Source organism: Chlorocebus sabaeus, chromosome 3 (assembly GCF_047675955.1).
Source record: "Chlorocebus sabaeus isolate Y175 chromosome 3, mChlSab1.0.hap1, whole genome shotgun sequence".
NCBI lineage: Eukaryota > Metazoa > Chordata > Mammalia > Primates > Cercopithecidae > Chlorocebus > Chlorocebus sabaeus.
This window is the reverse complement of record NC_132906.1, coordinates 24,367,512-24,385,021: the sequence shown is the minus strand read 5'-3', so window position 1 is coordinate 24,385,021 and position 17,510 is coordinate 24,367,512. Positions and strand designations below refer to the sequence as shown.

Sequence of the window (17,510 nt, the reverse complement as noted above, 5' to 3'; positions counted from 1 at the left end):
ATCCCCTTGGTCATTGAGTTGGTCAATCAGACTGGATCCATGTATCATGGCATATCCACCCATGACATTTGCTTTCAGCCGTGCTGTGTGTAGTCCTTGGAACATGCTTATCTGGAACCTGTACACGTTGAAAAATCATGCATTCTGGATGGTTTGGTCCTACTCTTACTTGATCAAGGATGTGCATATAATGTGAGTCTCTGGGATTTTGCCAACTTTTCGGTGCCAGAACCAGTGCCAAGAAAATTGGCCCAGGACTTAGAAAGGTCAAGTAGACAACTTAAGATTTTCTTTACATTGAGTAGAATAAGCTAGGTAGTTCTCTTTGACTATACAATTTGACGATTAGTGGCCAATGCCCTTGGGATTTCTTATTTACTATCTTGTTAAATATTGCTAGCTCCAAGTTAGGAAAAAACCTCCTGGAGTGGTTCAAATGACAATCTAAACATCTAACTCTTTCTTTTTCTTGTTTTGGAATTGCAAGTCTACATATTTGTTTGATTTTACAACACTCTTCTCCCTTCCCTCTATACCAGTGGTCCTCAACCCCTGGGCTGCAGACAGGTACCAGTCCATGGCCTGTTAGGAATGAGGCCACACAACTGGAGATGAATAGCCAGTGAGCCAGCATTACTGCCTGAGCAATGCCTCCTGTCAGATCAGCAGCAGCATTAGATTCTCATAGGAGCACAAACCCTGTTGTGAACGGTGCATGCAAAGGATCGAGGTTGCACGCTCCTTATGAGAATCTAAGGCCTGATGATCTGAGGTGGAACAGTTTTATCCCCAAACCATCCCAACCCCTGATTCCACCCCACCTCTGCCCCATCCATGGAAAAACTGTCTTTCATGAAACTGGTCCCTGGTGCCAAAAAAGTTGGGGACCACTGCTCTATACCCTAAATTGTGTTGTAGCTCACTTTTAAAGGCAAATACAGTATGATTAATTTTGGAGGTGTTCTTGATAATTAAGGCTATCATTGAGAAAAGGTTGACAATTCTTATTCCAGAGTTAGCAGCTTGTATTTGTCCATCATACTGGGAACAAAGTCTCTGTCCCTAGATGTATTTGCTTGTAATCAGTTCATGAGAAGTTAGATGTATGCTTCTTTTTGTATGAAATAAAGAAATAATCCACACCAAAGCAAAACAAAACAAAACAAAACAAAACACTCAGAGGAAAATCTTGAGGGAGTTTCTGCTCCTGGTGTGTCTCTACACCTCCCAGGGAAGATTGCCATCCAACTCACACCCATTTACCTCTAAATGAAGCATGAAGATACAGCCCAAATCATTAGTTCTCTGGTCTCCTCTTCTAAACTTCCACATGCAGCTCTGACATGACTGCATAATTGTGGGAGGATAAAAGGTTTTAAATCAGAGTCCTGGCTTCAAACTTCAGTTTCAGTTCACACCAGCTTTGCTACCTTAACTAGTGTCACTTAATCTTACCAGTGTTTAAATTTCCCTTGAGAATTTTCAAAGAAGTGCAGAACAATTCATATCTCAGAGATTTGCTGAAACTATTAAATATAAGCACTATATAAATGAAAGTTATTATCCTGAAGCTTATTGTTATTGTTTTTGCTACTTTTGGGGTTTCTTTGAGCAGGTTTCTGGAAAAGAACAAACAGCCAAAAATGCCATGTGGATTGACTGTGGAATCCATGCCAGAGAATGGATCTCCCCTGCTTTCTGCTTGTGGTTCATAGGCCATGTAAGTGTTCACATTCTCTTAACCACATTTCTCAATATGGTGCCCAAGATCACCTGTGTCAGACTCAACTGGGCTGTTTATTAAAATGCATTTTCCTAGGTCACATCATGAAGCTTGGGAATCTACAATTTTCACAAGTTTCCCAGGTGACTTTTATGCATTAATGAGTTGAAGAACATGACTTCAAGCATTTAAATCACCCAAAATATTGTTGGTCTTTTTACATTTCTGCCTGGAGCTAAACAGTGAAAAATGATTAAGAAATAGTATATTGATTATAATATGTTGACTAAGTAGAGGAAAGGACTGAAGGAATTATCTAAGTTGGGGCCCAATTAATTTATTTCTCTTTGGTTTTAATTATCCAGACATCTCTTGCCACTTTTACCCTTGGAAATTGAACATAAGCACAACATTACAGAGGTGAAACAGAGTATGTTTTCTCATATGTCATAATAGGGAATTTTGTCCCTGAAGAAGGGTTTTGCATCAAAAAAGCCATATATAAGACAAATTGTATGTTGGAAAGGTAAAAGATATAATGACTATTAACCTCCCTGATAAATGAAAACACTAAAAATTATGCTTCAAATCCTATAAAATGGGCATATATGTTCTCTACAATGATTTCTACAAAGAATCATTGCCACTGGAAAAATGACTCAAAATATGTGTCTTTCTGATAATGATTTTTGTAGTCTTTGCATTCACAGATACACAGTAACAGAATAGATCAGTTAGGAAATTAAGATATTGGCACTTATTAAGTACATCAAGATAAAACTGTTTCTGCCTTTGCTGGACCTTGACAAATGCAACATCTCTATTTGCCTTCATTCACTGTGAATCTTCCATCCTCCATCCCCCATGGATGGGAGCTGCAATCTCCCTGAGTCCATTGGAAATTCCCAAACACCATTGGTACTATCTTGGCCAAAAGAGGATGATTCCAACTGATCAGACCCTTAACATATCCCAGTCACATCATGATATGGAACCTTCCCCAAGTTTAGTAGTTTAGTTATTTTAGGTAGTGAAGGGAACAGCAGTTAATAAAGAGAGAAGGGTACAAAGCAGGAGAGTAAGAACATTTATTTTCCATTCCATCACTGAACATGAGAAGGGCCAAGAAGAAACCTCCATTCATATTGGCTCTAATTTATATTGGTGAGGTTGTCCCTAATTACTGCCCTTGTCATCCTGACACCTCTGCCCTCCTATTAGATATCCTACCCTCTACCCAAGCCACTTGCTGAATCTTTGTAATATTAAATTACTTAACCCACAAATATTTATAAATTGCCTATGATGTTTCAGATCTGGAAATACAAGGATGAACAAAATATAGCCAAGGATCTTATAGCTGAGTATTTTGCTCCAACAATGTGAACCTGATTTGTGTAGCCCAAAGAAACATAATCAATAAGGTCTTTCAAAATGGACATTTAAACTCCATTCTCGCCTGCCCAAAACTAATTCAGATCATCTGACTCTCTTAGTGCTTCAAAGCACTGGAGGAGGGAAAGTAAAATAAAATATTTACCTTTCAACAATTGTGAAGGTAGGTTTTATATTAAAAAACTAAAGCACCCAAAGGCAAATTAAAATCTTAGCTTTTAAGTCTCTCACTCTTTTCTGCAACTCAATAAGGATTTCAAAAATCTTATAGTCTAGTTTCAGCAGAAATCCACTACACTACCCTTTGGGAAGCTTGAGGCCAGTCATTTCTTTCTAAGCTTCTCATTCACATACTCTCAGGAGGCAAATTTAGATCCTTCTCTTTTTGCAAAGGCAGAGCTGAGACCAATTTCTGCATGGCTGCATCACCAAGCCAAAATCCAGCACAGGGGCTGGCACATCGTAGGACCTAGTGAATATATGTTAACCATCACAACTTGCCAAGTACTTTTTGTGCCAAATGGCTTTTCTCACTGCTGACCTCCTGCCAAACTTCTGCCCTAGAAAACTCTCGTCTAATTGCACACAAAGTTAGAGCTCTACAACCTCAGGCCTTCACAGAATTCTCTCTGTCCCTCCTCACCACAGGTGACACATAACCTAAGGACACTGCTCCCTGGTGGCTCCTTCAAGTAGAGGGGCTGCTCTTTCTTTCACATCACCATGTGCTGAGAGGCCTGGTGGAGTGGATCAGCATTCTCCTGTCTTGACACTACCAATGATTCTTCTCTTCTCAGAAACTTAAATAATCTGGCTGTACTCTTATTTTATTGCTATCATGCATTGACCTTCAGATAATTTCCTGGTACCTGGTTCATGATTCTTTTTTCTCCTCCAACTCTTGCCATCATTCTGAGTGAATCCAAAGTCCATATGTGAGAGTCACCTAACAACGTATCTTCACAGTTCCTTGTTCTCTCTTCTACTAAATCTCATCTCAACTCCTCTTTAGCAAATTTCTCCTGTAGCCATCCTCTGGATCTCAGAAGTAATGTTTTGCTGTTCCTTAGAGCCAGAATATGGCCATGGACAGCAACAAGGAAGGTTAGAAGAAGCCATCTAGCAATATAACTTCTTAATTTCCTGTCTTCTCTCATTTCTCACCCCTACTATGATTGCTTCCCCCCCCCCCCAACTTTAGTAGATTTGTAGTTCCTACATAGATCTACGTCCTTTTAATTTATCAGTCCCTTTCCAGGAATACTTTCTTCACTAACTAATTAGTCCCATCACAAATTCACCCCAACCCTCAATTTCTTGCCCCCTGACCTGCTCTTCAGGAGTTCCAACCCCAAACACTCCACAGAATTAACCATCCTTTTCCTGAGCCACCTTGTACATCTTGCCATTGTTTATTATCATACTTATATCAATAGCATTAAATTGCTGCTTTTCCCACGTATCGCTTCTATTAGCTTTTTGAAGGCAGAGACCAGCTCTAAAGTCATTTTTTTGTTCCCATAACCTGGTATATTGTTTGGTCAACGTCACTGGTGCTCAATATCCCCTTGTGGAATTTGAAATTTAAATTAATGTTGCAGGTTTAGGCTGACATACAATTTTGGGTTCCAGAGAGTATCTAAACAGTACCTACTGTTGGGATCAATACTTTATTGTTATTGGCTATGGTTCAAACTATACATACATATATAGAGATTGGAGTAAAAACTGAGACAGATAGCTCTCTGATATATTTGTAATGGTAACATTTTGTTTTAAAATTTTCCCTTCGTGTGTCTTTTTTATATATATATATATATTTTTTTAGCAACCCCATTAACAGACCTATGTGTCTTTATGTACTAATTTATTATCTGTCAAATGGTCATTGGTTAATTACTAGGTAGAAATTGTTGTTGTTGTTGTTGTTTAGGGCCACATTAAAGGCAAAGCTTGAGTGCACCCCAGGCAAAGTGAGAGGAAGAGTTGAGTGATCATTGACCACAGGCCAGCTGATGGGAATCAATCCCACCCTCTCATCACTCACTCAGTCTCATACTCTTCTCCATTCTCCTCTATTCTCATCTTGTTTTGCTTTTATACAGAGGCTTCTCAATTTATGGTGGGGTTATGTCTCAATAAACCCAATAAACAATCACAACTGAAAATATTTTCAGTAAAAAATGCATTTAACATACTTAATCTACCAAATACCGAATATCATAGCCTAACCTTCCTTAAATGTGCTCAGAACACTTACGTTAGCCTACAGTAGGGCAAAGTCATCTAACACAAAACCTAATTTATAATAAATTTGGGATATGGGATATAAATGAATATCCCATATCATGTATTAAATACTGCACTAAATCGGAAAAATGGAATGGTGTCATGGGTACTCAAAGTATGGTTTCTACCAAATATGCATTGCTTTTGTGCTATTGTAAAGTCAAAAAAATCATAAGTGAAATCACTGTATATTGCAGACCATCTCTAGTAGGACAGGATTTCAATTATGTTACTTGCCATGTTGGTAAATCGTACCTTCAACAAATATTTATTTATTGTCAGGCAAAATTTCTTCAGCCACTTTGAAAAACAATGTGGAAGTTCCTCAAAAGATTAAGTATAGAGTTACCACAGTTCCACTCCTAGATGTATACCCAAGACAACTATACACCTATATGTTTACAAATGATTATAGCAATATTATTCATAATAGTCAAAAAGTGGAAACAACTCAAATTTCATCAACTTATGAGCAGAAAAACAAAATGCAGTATATTCATGCAATGAAATGTCAATCAGCAATAAAAAGGAATGAAGTACTGATTCATGCTGCAACATAGATGAATCTTGAAAATACTATGCTAAGTAAAAGAAACCAGACACAAAATGCCACATATATTATTCCATTTCTATGAAATGTCCAGAATGGGCAAGTCCACAGAGACAGAAAGTTCGTTAGTGATTGTCAGAGGCATGGGGAAGTGGCAGGAGGGAAAGGGGAGTGAGTTATAATGGGCATAGGCATGGGGATTTTTTAATGATGAAATGGTCCAAAAATCAGATACCAGTGATGGTTGCACAACTCTATGAATACACCAAAAACCACTGAATTTCACACTGTAAAATGGTGAATTTCTGAAATGTAAATTATATCTCAATAAGCGGTTAAAGAAAAAATGGGCACCCCTTCCTTCGGGATTGTAGCTATAGCCACACTTGAAGGTGTGGCTTGGCACACAGCACAGACTGTATCTCAGCCCTCACTCACTCCTTCTGTCTGGAGTCCTACCTATTAGATAAAGAAATAGGTGACATTGTTCTGGGCCTAACATTGGTCATCTCTCAGAGCATAACTTTTTGTGGAAAGATTCCCATCCAACCAGACAGAGGTAAAGGTAGGAAGGAAATTTAAAAAGTGAAGCATAAAAAGAAACTCATCATGCTGCATCTATTAAAAGTTCAGGCCATGTTGTAGAAATGAAAATGAGAAATGCTTTATTATTTTGAAAGGAACAGGCTCTCCTAATATTTTTCTAATAATGAATGCTATATGATTACTGAAAAGTGATGCTAACATAAATTTATAAATTTGTAGCATAAAAATATATTTAACTGGTTGCTCAACTATTTAAAACATGGCTTCCCTGGAAACCATCATTCTCAGCAAATTAACACAAGAGCAGAAAACCAAACACCGCATGTTCTCACTCATAAGTGGGAGTTGGACAATGAGAACACATGGACACAGGGAGGGGAACATCACACACCGGGGCCTGTCGGGGGTCGGGGGCTGGGGGGTTAGGGGTGGGGGGCTACATTAGGAGAAATACCTAATGTAGATGACAAGTTGATGGGTGCAGCAAACCACCATGGCACATGTATACCTGTGTAACAAACCTGCACGTTCTGCACATGTATCCCAGAACTTAAAGTATAATAAACAAACAAACAAACAAACAAACAAAACAAAACATGGCTTCCTTCATTCTACAAATTTTGCTTCCTTTTCATTAACCTTTTATTTCTGACCTACAGTAGATTTTAAAATAACATTTTTCTTTTCTTTCTCTCTGATTTCATAAGTATTTCTTCATGGCAAAGAACTTTAATGTGACTCTTGTGATTGTTCTAGGGAAATATGAATATAATATTTTAAACATTTAAAGGGAAAATAGTAAAGTTTATAAAAGGCTTGTTTTTATTTTGTCAATAATAAAAAAGACATTTCTTAACAATGCCATGAGTATACTTTAAGGCAACTTAAATATTTATTGAATTGTAAGCCAAATTAAATATTTAATGTAATTAATTGTGAATTAAATTAAAATACAGTAATGTTGCCACAAATTAAGATTTAAACCAAAAGCTTTGTCCTAGATTAAATGATTTGACCAGCTAAAATTTGTCTTTATAGTTCTCCTGCCTGTACATTTTGGCATTTTGGGGTAAATTTCTCAGCCACCAAATTTGGATGCCATTGGATCACATTGTAATATGTGCTGCTAAGCTGGATGACTCTAAAGTAGAGAGGAACAAGTTTGAGATGATGTCTGTCAGGAATTCATAGCCAGTACCTAGGAGAAGCTACCCCAATTCTAAAGCTAGATGATCAAATGCTTGGGAAACACATTCAATTCTAGCAAAACTTGAGCTCCACAAGTTCTAAGGACAATGTAGCAAATATCAGGTAATCACATCTGGGGCTAAAATATGGTAGGTAGTTTAAGCTCTGATGAACATGAATTACGGAAAAAGGAGCTACACTAAATCTACGTTTTTGTTTCCTTAAATCTTCGTAGTGGGCTCTATGGCTTCAATAAAGAGTTAATATTATTTCTTAAGGAAAATTTAGGAAGTTTATGGTTTGATTTTCTGCCTTCATTAATTAGGAAGACTGTAGCATGTGTAAGGCATTTATCACCACTTTGTAGCAGAGTACCCTAAGTTCAGTTCTTTTGAGGAATTAGCACTCTTTCTGGAAGTTAAATCTGCAAATCTGAACATGCCAAATGACAAATTGAAAAACACACACACACATACACACACTAAGTTTAGAAGAACTCAAACCAGATCTAATTAAATATTCTTCGTTTACTTTGCAGATAACTGAATACTATGGGATAACAGGGGAATATACCAATCTTCTGAGGCATTTGGATTTCTATGTTATGCCAGTGGTTAATGTGGATGGTTATGACTACTCATGGAAAAAGGTAGGAGAAAAGGCAAAGAAGACAAATCATGCTCTCCTTGGAGATATAGGATATACAGGTGGAATTATTCAGAGGAGTCTGGATCTAAGCACAATGGCTTTATTATTACATTTTTTAACTTTTATTGTGGAAAATGTCAAATATATATAAGTGCACATAATTGTGTAGTAAACTTCTATCTACCCAACACAGAGCTTCAACAATAATTAACTCATGGCCAGTCTTGTTTCATCTGAATTCTCTCTACCCACTTCTACCTTACTCATTTTATTTTGAAGTAAATCCTAGGTATCATATCACTTCATCAATAAATATTTCAGTATGCATTTCTAAAAAAAAGAACTCTGGAAAAAATAATTACAGTATAATTATACCTTATAAACTAACCATTTCTGAATACCATAAAATATTGCCAGTATTTTCAATCGTATCATAACTTTTTTTTCTTTTTGAGATGGCGTCTCGCTCTGTTGCCCAGGCTGGAGTGCAGTGGCACGATCTCGGCTCACTGCAACCTCCACCTCCTGTGTTCAAGAGATTTTTCTGCCTCAACCTCCCGAGTAGCTGGGACTACAGGTGCCTGCCACCACACCCGGCTTTTTTTTTTTGTATTTTTAGTAGAGACGGGGTTTCACCATATTGGCCAGACTGGCCTCAAACTCCTGACCTTGTGATCCGCCTGCCTTGGCCTCCCAAAGTGCTAGGATTACAGGTGTGAGCCACCTCACCCGGCCTCATAACTTTTTAAAAAGTACGTTTCTTTGATTCTGGATCCAAATAAGGCTCTTACATTATGATTGGTTTATAGGTCTTTTAATTCTATTTTAATCCACGGTCTCCCATTCCATCTTTTGCTCTTTCTGTTGTTTTTTGTTTTTCCTTGCAATTTATTTGTCAAAGAAAAGAGTTTCCCCTTATCAGGATTTGCTAACTGCATTACCATCTTGTAGTTTAACATACTCTTCGATCTGTATTTTCTGGTTAATCAACATAGTGATTCATGTAAAATTACTCAAGCAATATGAAATACTATGCTTTCTAATTTAAAGAGGGGCACATAGAAACATAACTAGGTATATATAAATTTAGAAAACCCTATTTGAGTAGCACATATAAATACTAAGAGGAAGAAGATTAGTTGGCGTGATTGGAAACATATGGAATTACACATGAATTATTTCATATAGGAGGTAATTTATGCAGAAGAGATAGACATGGCACAGGAGACTGAGGAAAAAGTCATCTCTGGTGAGAGGAATACTGTAACTGAAAATTTTGTAGGTGGAGGTGGGCAAATGCCAAACTAAGTAATTGAGAATTACCTAGCATAATGCCTAACACAAATTTGGTGTCCAATAAATGGTCATATCTGTAAACTGATAATAAAGTATATTTACACCTTAACCTGAATCACAGTGGAATTCAGTCACCTTTTAGATTTCCAACTTCCCAACTGTTCTTTGTATCACTACCCTATTATTAATTCCCACAGTTTGAGAACTTGATATCCCCAGGGTCTACTGTTGCCACTGAACCACAGGCTTGGGAGTGGTAACAGGCTGGAAGGTTTGGCAGAGGGTTGGTGAGAGTAGGAGAAAAGGGTGCTACATCATCCCAAACTCAGAACTTAAACAAAGTCTGTGCAACTCTTTACATGACCAAACTTTCGTGGTTTGCCCCAATCACCCAATAGGGAATTTGCTTTATATTTAAAAACCAGAGTCAAATCAGTACAATCGAAGAAGTCATCAGATTAGAGGTGTCTTCACATCTCCACCTTTTCTAGCTTTGAAAGAGGAGTGGTGAATTCAACCTAAAGAGAGCATTTTAACTTATGACTCAGTGTTGAGTTGAGACACAAAGTTATTTTGCTTTTCTTCGAAGGAGCTCAAAATGACCCTGTGCATAAAATTAATGTAAAGGAAACAAGACTAAACAAGAAGGCTAATAAGCAGCCTAGTGGAATGAAATGAAATCTTTATTTTTATCAGTCATAATTGATCAAATGTTACCATTTTGTTTGGTTCAACTAAAATAGTCTGAGTGGATGTGATTGAAACCCGGATAGCAATAGGGGCCACGACAGCAATGTGATGAAGCCATGCAAGGTATGGGGTTGAAGGAGAGAAAGGCAACTCTGGTTTCATGGATTTTCACATGCGTGTTTTTCCTTGGGCCCTGAACGTGGCCACCCAGGTTGTCTGTATTTTGTTTTATGTAGAATCGAATGTGGAGAAAGAACCGTTCTTTCTATGCGAACAATCGTTGCATCGGAACAGACCTGAACAGGAACTTTGCATCCAAACACTGGTGTGGTAGGTTGTTGGCTTTATTTCTTGCAATATCTCTTCACTGAAAGGGTGATTGTCACAGAGAAAGGCCCATGAATTCAAATTAAATACAGAGCTAGCCTGTCTGAATCAGGGAATAATTTAAATGATAAACGCTTAGGTAAATGTAATGCTACCAATGTTGACCAGAGTCAGAAAATCACTTTGGCCTCTCTTCTCTCCTGTTTTCCTATCTTTAAAATAAGAAAGTTGAATCAGTTCTTTAAGATTCCTTCTAGCTTCAAAATTCTAAAATCTATTATCCTGGAATAATAAAGAAGTGACAGTTAAAGATCCTATTTTAATAAACAAAAACATTCGTCATTAGAATATCAAAGACCTGAGATTGGGGGAGGACCTCTCTTTTTTCTTTTTTTTTTTTGAGACAGTCTTGCTCTGTTGACCAGGCTGGAGTGCAGTGGCACAATCTTGGCTTACTGCAGCCTCCGCCTCCTAGGTTCAAGGATTCTCCTGCCTCAGCCTCCCGAGTAGCTGGGACTACAGGCATATGCCACCATGCCTGGCTAATTTTTGTATCTTTTTTTAGTACAGATGGGATTTCACCATGTTGGCCAGGCTGGTCTCAAACTCCTGGCCTTAAGTGATCCGCCCACCTCGGCCTCCCAAAGTGGTTCACAGGAGTGAGTCACTGTGCCTGGCCTGGACCCCTCATTTTTCAATTGCACAAGTAAATGTTTACTTCTATAGTGTTTGAAGACATTTTTTTCACTATTCACTTTCTTAATTTCGTTAATAAATAATATAAAGAAAATTTAAAAATAATAATATTAAAAATAGTATAAAAAGAAGTACAGTGGGAATTTATTATTTCTTAATTTGAGTTAAGGCATTAGGTGATGTTGAGTTATGCATTTAAGAACAGTCTGCTTTCAGGAGTTTGAAGATTTTTCAAAGAACTAAAAGTAGAATTACTGTTCGACTCCGCAATCTCATCACTGGGTATATACTCAAAGGAAAATGAATTGATCTACCCGAAAGACACATGCAATTGGATGTTCATTGCAGCACTATTCACAATAGCAAAGACATGGAATCAATCTAGGTACCTGTCAATGGCAGATTGGATAAAGAAAATGTGGTACATACATACCATGGAATACTACACAGTCATAAAAAAGAACAAAATTATGTCCTTTACAGCAACATGGATGCAGCTGGAAGCCATTGTCCTAAGTAAATTAACACAGAAACAGAAAATCAAATACCGTATCGTCTCACTTATAAGTAAAAGCTAAACACTGGGTATACACACATATAAAGATGGGAACAATAGACACTGGGGACTCAAAAAAGGAGCAGGGAAGGAGAGAGGGGGAAAGGGATGAAAAAATACCTACGTGGTACTGTGTTCACTATTTGATGATGGGTTCAATATAATCCCAAACCTCAGCATCACACAATATATCTATGGAACAAACCTGCACATGTACTCCCTGAACCTGAAAACAAAGAAGTTTGCTTTTAGGGGGGTAGGTGTTACTTCACTCTTTCTTCCCACCCACTCAACATTATTTTTCATAGTACTACATTTCAGAAACAGCTATGAAAGTAAACTAACCTAACAAGGAGTATGCAACATCTGTATTTTTGGGCTCTATGGAGCCCATAAGAGAGAGAAGCTACTGTATCCACAGAAACATCCTCTTCCAGACCTGGACCCTATACAATTCTATGCACATAATTTTGCCTATTTCCTTTAAAAAATGTAAAATTTCATGATTTTAAACATTTTATCAAAACCCCAGAATACCTTTTAAAACCTCACAACACTCAGCCCCAAAAAGCTGATTGCCAAAACAAAAGAAAACTAAACCTCACAACAAAGTACTTACCTTATTTCCTTATTTTTTTCCCTGTCTAGGTCTGAAACTCCATGCAGACAGAAACCAATACCCATTACCTAGTGCAGTGCCTGGCACAAGGAGGGTCCTCATACAATATTAACTAAATGAGTCCATGAATGAATTTAGTTGCTCTAAGAGCTACAGATTTGGTAGGAACTCAGAGGAAGAAGTAGTTCATCCTGACTTAAGTTCCAGGGAATCATTTAGTGGTTTCTCCCTAAGAAACCACTCGTGTCCCCAGAGGCCCAAAGTTGCAGTGGCACTAATAATGGGCCAGGGGCTCCCAGGAACAGCAGCGATGTAAAAAGAATCTAAGTAAATAGAGCTGACAGTTACTCAGCGCTGAGCCATTGACATAGTTCATCTCCCAGATTTCATTATCTACGAATCATAGATGGAGAAACCCAGGCTGAAAACAGTTAAGTCCCTTTCTCAAGGGCACGTAGCAAGTATGTGCAAGTATGTGGCAGAGTTGGGATATAAACCCAGGTTATCAGTTCCTTTTTGGAACTTTTTATTTATCTTTGAACTCTTTTGGTGCTTGATTTTACCTAATACTTTTCTTGGTGAAGTCAGTGTTATTTAATTTGGATAGCCAAGTAGTCAAAATATATTCTGTTATTGTCATCAAGAAATGTCTCAGTCCCCTCTTAGGCATGGTGCTATATTGTTAAGTATCACAAGAGTGAAAAACAGAAACAGAAGCAGCAAGCATATGGGTTTTTAATTTTAAAAAACCCAAAAATAAAAAATAATTGTAAGGAACTCCTTTTATTATCAACTGTTCAAGTATGTATTCTGTATTATGTAAGCAAGACAGTGAGAAAAAAGAATTTAATCTTATCTTTCTCATCCCCACAACTAGAATGTGCCCCTATGATTCTTTATACAAAGGATCTAGAAAACACCTCACTTATTAACAGGAAGTGACATATCAAACCTATTTACTCATTTTATGCTCCTCTGTATTACAATTTTGTGTGTGTGTATTGGAGAGGAGAGTGGAGGGTAGGTTGTAGGGGTGTTTTTGTCTTCTCAGGCTGCTACAACCAAACACCATAGGTTGGGTGGCTTAAACAACAGAAATTTATTTTCTCACAGTTGAGGATTGGAAGTCCAAAATCAAGGTGTCAACAGAGTGAGGTCTTCCCAAGGATTTTCTCATTGGCTTGTAGACAGCTGCTTTCTCTCTGTGCCCTCACATGGCCTTGTCTTTCTGCACAAACCTCCCTGGTGTCTCTCTTTATTCCTATAAGGGCACCAGTCACATTGGATTAGAGCCCCACGATTATGACTTCATTTCACCTTATCTCCTTAAAGGCCTTATCTTTAAATACAGTCACACTGGGGCTTAGGGCTTCAACATAGGAATTTCTGGAGGATGTAATTCAGTTCATAACGGGAGCACATTATGAGAACCTTTGGTCTACACATTTTCTAAAACACTGAGTTCAACTACACATTTTCTAAAACACTGAGTTCAACTACAAAGTTTTTCCAAGTGGCTTGAATGGAAAATCCTTTCTTTTTCTAGGAGACTATAGTGTTTTTTAAAATTATTTTTTATTATGATAAAATACATGTAATATAAAATTTGCCATTTTAACCATTTTTAATTGTACAATTCAGTGGCATTAAGTACATTCACAATTACTACTATCCATTCCTAACATTTTTTAATTGTCACAAAGAGAGATTTTTGCCTATTGTAACCAGTAGGCAATATCTCCTCATCCCTACCTTCTCCCCAGCCCTTGGTAATGTCTTATCTACTTTCTGTCTCTATGAATTTGCCTATTATAGATATTTCACAGTGTGCTTGGTTCCATGTCTATAGATGAAATAATGCTTGAGCTTGGAGGGATCCAGTGGCCCACATTCCTTCGTGGTACAGATGAGGCCCCTGAGGCTGAGATGGATGAAGTAGTTGCCCAAATTAACATGACTGCTTAATGGTAAAGAAGAGTTTCAACCTCAAGTTTCCTGCCTCTTCAAGGCTCTTTCCACTAAACGGCTTGAAATCTCTAGAATGATAGTCATAGAATGAGAATCCGAGGCTCAGTGTCCAGGACAGTAGCCACTAACCACATGTGGCTATCCAGTGCTTAAAATTTAGCTTGTCTGAATTGAGACATACACTGAATGTTAAATACACACTGGAATTTGAAGACCTAGTATGAAAAAAGTAACATAAAATATTTCAACGATAATTTTTATATTGGTTACATTTGAAATGATACTTTGTACATATTTGGTTAAATAAATTATAATATTGAATTAATCTCACATATTTCTTTTTGTGTGTGTGTGGCAGGGTCTCATTCTGTCGTCCAGGCTGAAGTGCAGTGGCACGATCTCAGCTCACTGCAACATCTGCCTCCCAGGTTCAAGTGATTTTTATGCCTCAGCCTCACGAGTAGCTGGGATTACAGGTGTGCACCACCATGCCTGGCTTTTTTTTTTTTTTTTTTTTTTTGTATTTTTGGTGGAGACAGGGCTTCACCATGTTGGCCAGGCTGTTTTCAAACTCCTGATCTCAAGTGATCTGCCCGCCTCAGCCTCCCAAAGTGCTGGGATTATAGGCATAAGCCACCGTGCCTGGCCTTCTTTTTATTATTCTTAAAGTAGTAACTGGAAAATTTAAAGTAAATATGTGACTTGCATTATATTTCTATTAAACAACCTTGGTCTGAGGATTCATATTAGGGCACCACCTCTCTATCCAATGGTTATGTCTTCCCCGACCTCCATACCCAATATATAATCTCTATTCTCTAGAATTATATACCACATAAAAGGGCAGGAATATTCAAAGGTGACCAAACTATGAAAAACGGTTTATCCAATCACCTTATTGGTTAAAAATGAAATACTTCGGAAGACCTAAGATGTTCAGCACATTTCCTCTCAGGGAAACAATTTTTTAACAAACATTAATGTTGTGCTTGTCTAATAACAGGAAGAAAGCAGAATGAACTTAAATAAGAAAAGCAGGCTCTGTAAGGATAGTAAGTAGCCCATGGAACCCTGAGGCAGGGATGCAGCTGGACTCAGAAACAGAAGGGAACTGGGCCTGGAGCCCTAGAGACGCTCAGTGACTCCTTTCTCTCCCCTTTTCATCTCTGTGATGCACACTGGCTTCCTTCAGGTCTCAGTCCACATGATGATGATGATGATGATAAGAGGCAACAGTTATGAAATGCATACTACATGCCAGGCACTGTGCAAAGCACTTTGTATGAACTAACTCATTTAATCCTCATTCAATCAGCATTTAATGTGTAATTTTTCCATTTTGCAGATAAGGAAATGGAGATACAGATAGATTTTTAAACATTTACCCAAGGCCATATAGCTAATAAATGGTAAAGTCAAGATTTAGAATCCAGTAATCAGGTGCTTAACAATATGCTGTATAGCCTCTTATTTTGAAGAATGGTTACCACCAAGAATATCCAGATTGCATCTCTTAAAATAACAGTATTCACTTCATCGGACTGCTGTAAGAATTAAATGAGATGTGGCAAAAATCGTAGCAGAGTTCCTGACGTACAGCATGTGCTCCACAGGCGTCAGCTGGTAGTATTACTATTTTTACTGTCTGTTCAAGAGAGCAGCTAGACTGAGATGAGACTCTTAGTATTGATTTCAAGTTATCTTTGAAGGGATTCAGATTGGCAAAGCACAAGAGTCAGACCCAATCCTGAGCCCTCAACTGTTTGCAGGAAGGAGTAATCTCTTGTGTCAGATGCAGCATGCTGGAGCTTCACCCTCATGAATTAGGGACAGGGGGAGAAGTATTGGAAGGCAGGGTACCATCTGAAGTGATGCAAATTATAATCTATTAAAGGAACGAATGAACGTTGGTCTGGCAACAAATACCATCATCCCATTTTATTTACTAAACCACTTTAGCAAGTTAAAAGTAGCACTGAGGCAGACTTACATATTCTGAGTTGTGAAGTGAGGCTTTTCTTTTATGGGCTGTATTAATGGTAGCTTTAAAACTACAAATATCAGAAAAACTAAATTTACAGTGGATTAAGGAAAATGGCGTTTATTTTTTCTCACATAACCAGAAGTCTGGAGACAGGGCTGGTATCTCTGAGACTCTCTTAGCCACTTTCTCAAGGTCGCAAGGGAGACAGGCGCTGGGAATGACTGTTAGAAGGTCAGCTGTGTGAGCAGATAAGTATCTGACTTCAAAAGAAACATAAACAACACTTAGTGGAAATATGTTCTTTGCAGAGCCCTACCTAATCCATTCATCTAAAAATGTTGCAACATAGATAGGAGAATACGTTGTCTGGAAAACCACAAATTACAGAACTATGTGCATCCCCTCATTATTTCACCTTATCAATTTCACTGCAGAGGAAGGTGCATCCAGTGTCTCATGCTCGGAAACCTACTGTGGACTTTATCCTGAGTCAGAACCAGAAGCGAAGGCGGTGGCTAATTTCTTGAGAAGAAATATCAACCACATTAAAGCATACATCAGCATGCATTCATACGCCCAGCATATAGTGTTTCCATATTCCTATACTCGAAGCAAAAGCAAAGACCACGAGGAACTGGTAAGTGCTACTTAATTATTTTTCTCATCAGCGTTTTGGAAATAAAATAACACTTAGTTGAAGAATCAAAAACTGCGAAAATTTTTGTCCTCCAGAAGGCAAAGGATAGATGTTTTAAATCATGGTGTGATCCTGTTGAGAGTCACCCTGGGTCAGTGTTCATTAAGGGAATGTAAAGAACATGTCTTACCCTAACAACATGCACTTTATTCTAGCACATGGGCTTCCTAAGAAAATGTCAGACAAATTCCTTGAAGGTTAGGAAGGAACTATTCCACTTGACCTGATCTGTATGTGAAGCCGTATAAGCAAGGATGAGTATGGAATCATGCGACAGCTTTGTGGTCACTAGCTTCCTGCAACAGCGAACCACAGATTCAGGCTCAACACAACACTCA

The 17,510-nt window shown here is 38.0% G+C and overlaps 1 protein-coding gene across 2 annotated transcripts in view; it reads left to right on the top strand.

Annotated features, from left to right (window-relative positions):
* Positions 1-17,510, top strand: part of CPB2 (carboxypeptidase B2) — a 52,164-nt gene that overhangs the window by 29,783 nt on the left and 4,871 nt on the right. Inside the window, exons 6-9 of one of the 2 annotated variants that reach the window (XM_007960336.3) lie at positions 1,616-1,720; positions 8,230-8,340; positions 10,562-10,655; positions 16,910-17,112. In XM_007960336.3, the coding sequence (XP_007958527.1) occupies positions 1,616-1,720; positions 8,230-8,340; positions 10,562-10,655; positions 16,910-17,112 (513 nt within the window). The remainder of the gene's footprint in view (positions 1-1,615; positions 1,721-8,229; positions 8,341-10,561; positions 10,656-16,909; positions 17,113-17,510) is intronic. The other variant, XM_037986718.2, reaches the window with a different exon arrangement.